This window comes from Cyprinodon variegatus, unplaced genomic scaffold (genome assembly GCF_000732505.1).
Source record: "Cyprinodon variegatus isolate N-32 unplaced genomic scaffold, C_variegatus-1.0 Scaffold1, whole genome shotgun sequence".
Taxonomy (NCBI): domain Eukaryota; kingdom Metazoa; phylum Chordata; class Actinopteri; order Cyprinodontiformes; family Cyprinodontidae; genus Cyprinodon; species Cyprinodon variegatus.
Window position 1 is genome coordinate 3,593,111 of NW_015150454.1, and position 4,352 is coordinate 3,597,462.

General features: G+C 38.6%; 1 protein-coding gene across 1 annotated transcript; it reads right to left on the minus strand.

The window, feature by feature from the left end:
* Positions 1-423: 423 nt before the first annotated feature.
* On the minus strand, positions 424-4,182 carry LOC107098627 (homeobox protein zampogna-like). The gene is made up of 2 exons (XM_015396433.1): positions 3,690-4,182; positions 424-3,293 (listed from the first exon to the last, which is right to left on the minus strand). The coding sequence occupies exons 1-2, from the start codon at positions 3,985-3,987 to the stop codon at positions 2,764-2,766; spliced, it is 828 nt and encodes a 275-aa protein (XP_015251919.1). The 5' UTR covers positions 3,988-4,182; the 3' UTR covers positions 424-2,763.
* Between the last annotated feature and the right edge of the window lie 170 nt (positions 4,183-4,352).

Sequence of the window (4,352 nt, forward strand, 5' to 3'; positions counted from 1 at the left end):
CCTTTGCAAAAAGTATTTCTATCGGTTAAACTTTTTTTTCCCCATATTGTCACGTTACAACAGACTTCAGTTTGTTTCATGGGGATTTGATATGATAGAAGAACAATATTTGATTATCTTTTACAACTAAAACTATACATTCAGATTATTTTATTCTAATACTCCATCATAAAAAGTAGTGTAACAAACAGGCAGAAATCAACTAAGTAATCTGTAAAATGTAGTTCTTGCCATGCACTGTTCTGTGAGGAGCCACATAAGTAACCAAATAGCATTTTAGACAGGTTAGAAAATATTATAAAAAAAAAAAAACACTGAATATATACATCACATTTCAATCTACATTCGGGGAACAAAATCCTAGAGAGCTTTGATTAGAGAGGCAGCCAAGAGACCAATGAAAACTATGATCCAAAGCTCAGGTGGAAGATGTAGTTTAAGCCTAATAATTATGTTAAATTAGGTTAGGTTATTATATGTTTTATTGTTATTCACAACATTACATTTAACATTAAACATAAAATCCATTGATTTTCTCTCAGTGTTTAATGCAGTTGTCCAAGCTAGTAACAGATGGTGGAAATGCTGAGGCACGTTGATATACTTGAGTATCTATTATCTGGTCCTGAGTTTCTTGGCATAATAAGCAGATATTTAAGGTGGGCAGTTGAATGTCTAGATCAGTCACCATGAACAAATATTAAGGATGTGTTCTGAGTTCCTAACTTGCAGGCATGCCCAAAGTTGGTCCTGAAGGGCCACTGTCCTGCAGGTTTTAGAGGTTTCCCGGATTCAGCACAACTCATTCTGATCTTTTCAGCTGTGCTTAAGAAGGGAAACCTCTAAAACCTGCAGGACAGCAGCCCTTGAGGACCATCTTTGGGCATAACTAAGGGTTTGTCTGCTTATGCACTGCAACTACTAGCACAGACCAAATTGTTTATTACACAGGGTACACAACTATTGTCATCACTGGTGACAGTCAATCTTGGGAGTAAGTGGGGCAGCAAACAACATTTTGCAGAGGGCTTCAGAAGGTTTATCAATGAAGAGTTTGTCTGAGTTAATATCTCTGGTGATCTGATCCACACTAAAAAATAATAAAATAAGATTAAAACAAAAAACACCACTGTTGTCAAGAAAAGCACAGGAACAGATTTACCTTCTCTGAGGCCTAAACAGGAAGGAATTCTATCCCACATCTGGTTATATTTTACATGCATGTTATTTAACCCACTGCTTCTCATCCTGTTTTAGAGCTAAAGGGCCTGTAAACAATAGCAGCCCAACAGGATCCTAAAAATGTTCATCAAAATCACTTATTCCCTTTTTTTCTTTCCTGAAAGAGATCCTTAACATGTGCTGAATCCACAGAAACACATCCATTATCAAGGATGCCTAAAACAGCTTTTCCCACAACTCATTTTTCCTCCTCCTTACTGAGAGAGATTCAGAAGCATCAGCAGCAGGTCCTGTTGCAAAATAATAAAATCTACAAAGGCATTTCACACTTCTCAGTTTTTTTTTTCTTTGTAAATCAGCTAAAAGAAACATGCATCCTTCACCTTCCACTTCAAAGTGATGTGCTATATCGTTCTTTCTCTTGAAAAATTCCCAATAAACAAATTGCAGTTTGTTATTGCAATGCAAAATCTGAAAAGCTTTGCTGTGTAGGAGTGAAAGACTCTGAAGTAGTTATTTAGTAAAATTATGCAATGTCACAATATCTTACTGAATAACACCTCCTGACTACTAAACAAAACAAGGCTGAGTTCAGGATACACTTTTCCACTTGAGTAGGAATGATGTTTTATTTCCATATCAGTTGTGGTCGTTGTTCCAATTCCTTCAACATGTGGGTATTTTACTGGAAGCCAAACAATGAATAATGTGTGCTTTACAGATAGGGGGGAGCAGAGTGGTGCAACATGGTCTATTTAGCCTGTCTGATTCATCTGAAGCACACAACAGCAAAATAACTAAAATATAAAATTTGCACACATTGGGATGTATAAAAAAAATCATTAAAAGTAAGATTCAAGATAATATATGATTGAGTCAGCAAGATATGGATATCAACAACCATTTGGAAACCAAAATCTAAAAATATCAGTCTTTGTTGTTCATGCACAATTTTGTTGGTTTTGAAGAGTCAGAAAAGGGGTTTTACAGAGGACGATTGAGTAAAAACAATAAAACATCATCTTGTAGTAGGGTAATGCATAATAATAAATATAAACTGAAGTGTAACCCCTTTACATGGTAAGTTTTGTATTATTCATTTTGAGGTAGGTTGCATGGTGATGCAGCTTTTAGCACTGTTGTTTTGCACCAACAATGCTTAAATTCCAGTATTGGGTCTTTCTGCATGGAGTTTGCCTATTGTTGGTATCGTTCTCCTGCTCTCTCACACAGTCATGTATATAAGCTCCTTTCAAAGATGGACTAGCGGCTTGTCATCCCTGTTCCTGCTTAGTCACTACATTATATCTGAATATCTCTTTTTGTTAGAAGCTCTTGGCTAAGGTTTTTCTGCCCTAACATTTCTTTCAGTTTGTCCCTCTGCAGGAATAAAACTTAATAGTTCATTCTTAAACAATCTTTGTCCAACTGCATGCCAAATGCTAAATTAAACGTTCATAATTTTAATTAATACTATGCATTCAATTTGGAGTAGGCTGTCATTTTACAGAAAAGCGTCAAACACACTACAAAATGCACACGTCTCTGTGTAATTTATTGATCTTTGTGTTTTATGGGACATCAGAACATTCCTCCACCCAACCTCCTGCCAATGCTGTGTGGCTGGTACCACTGATGTGAGTAGGGGTGGTACTGATAGCCGTGGTATATTGGAACAGTCATGGGAAACTGTGCTCCACTGCCTGGAATCCAATGCTTTTGCTCGTTTCTCATCAGCACTTTAACCGCTACAGTCTTTGGAGAGCTCAGCGCTGTCAGTTCTGTTGCCAACTGGCGCCGTTTCGTTTTGTATCTCCGGTTCTGGAACCAGATTTTCACCTGGGTCTCTGTAAGCTTCAGGGTGCAGGCTAGTTCTGCCCGCTCGGGACCAGAGAGGTACCTCTGGGTGCTGAATCGGCGCTCCAGCTCGTGGATCTGCGTGTGGGAAAAGGCCGCTCTGGAACGCTTCTTGGCAACCTGCGTGGAGCGGCGCTGCTCGTGGGAGCAGCTGAGCGCCTCTCCGCCGTGGTGGAGGTGGGCCCCTTTTTTTCCTGAATCCACTTGGATCCTCTGCCGCGTATCCTGCTCCACACACTCCGCTTTGGCACACTCTGAGGCACATAATCAACAAACTTTTTATTCCCCCCACATTAAAAAGTGAAAAAAAGCAAATAAGCCTATATGAAGCATATATTTAAAAAATAAAGTAATACATCTAAATAATAAAAAAAAAAATCACAGTATGCTTTAAAACAACTCATATATTGTGTTTCAAATTTATATTACACACATACTCTATACATATTTCTCAACATTTGTATTTTTTCTGCACATATTAAATCCAAACAAGGGTGTAAACTTAAATGACAAATGCATGCTGTCATGTTTTTTGGATTTTAGTATTTTTAACATAGGTACACATATCAGCAAACAATTAAAATTAATATGATTTAAATGCATTTATTAAAAAAAAATGAAATATAGGAAATTGTAAATTTAAACCTTACCTTCTCCAAATTGAGTCACAACCCCTCTCTCTGCCCTGCAGCTGTTGGATCGGTGGCTTTGAGACACGCGTATACCAGGAGAAAGGCTTTGCTGTATGGCGCTGTCAAAGCCAGTGCGTAAATTGCGCGCAAGTGCGTGAAGCTCTTCAGTAGCTGTACTGTTGGGTTTCTTAAGAGGAACATCAATGCCAGTAAGAATGTCTTTGATTAAGAATGGTGAAAATTTTGATGCCATGATGCAGTGTAAGAGTACAAGAACGTATGTCCAAACTCTGCCCCGCGATTCATGTGGTGGCATGAAGAGATCAGCGGTTCCAAAGCGAAGCCAGCTCTCGCTGATTTGATTTTCTGCTTCTTTAAATTATTGGCGGTCAGCTTGATCCATTCCCTTAATAAGCGGACTGAAGAACCAACTGCCAAGAGTTTCAGCGCTCCCAGCTAGAGCTTTGGTGAGATCTTGATAGGTTGTTTCCTCCACCCGCTCCATCCATGGCGCCGCCCCGTCAGAATCTGCTCTCGGTTGAACTTCCACACAAGCAAAATTTATTCTGCCAACAAAAGAGGCAATTTGGAGTTCAATTTCGTTCAGTTGTGTCTTATTAACCCCATGTCAATGTAAGAGCACCACAATGTAATCTGTACAAAAATGAAGATAATACAAAT

Excerpts from the sequence above, each read along its gene's own strand:
- LOC107098627 (XM_015396433.1), bottom strand. The coding sequence starts at position 3,987 with ATGCCACCACATGAATCGCGGGGCAGAGTTTGGACATACGTTCTTGTA. Across the intron at positions 3,294-3,689 it reads TGTGACTCAATTTGGAGAAG|AGTGTGCCAAAGCGGAGTGT; the intron begins GTAAGGTTTAAA and ends TATGTGCCTCAG.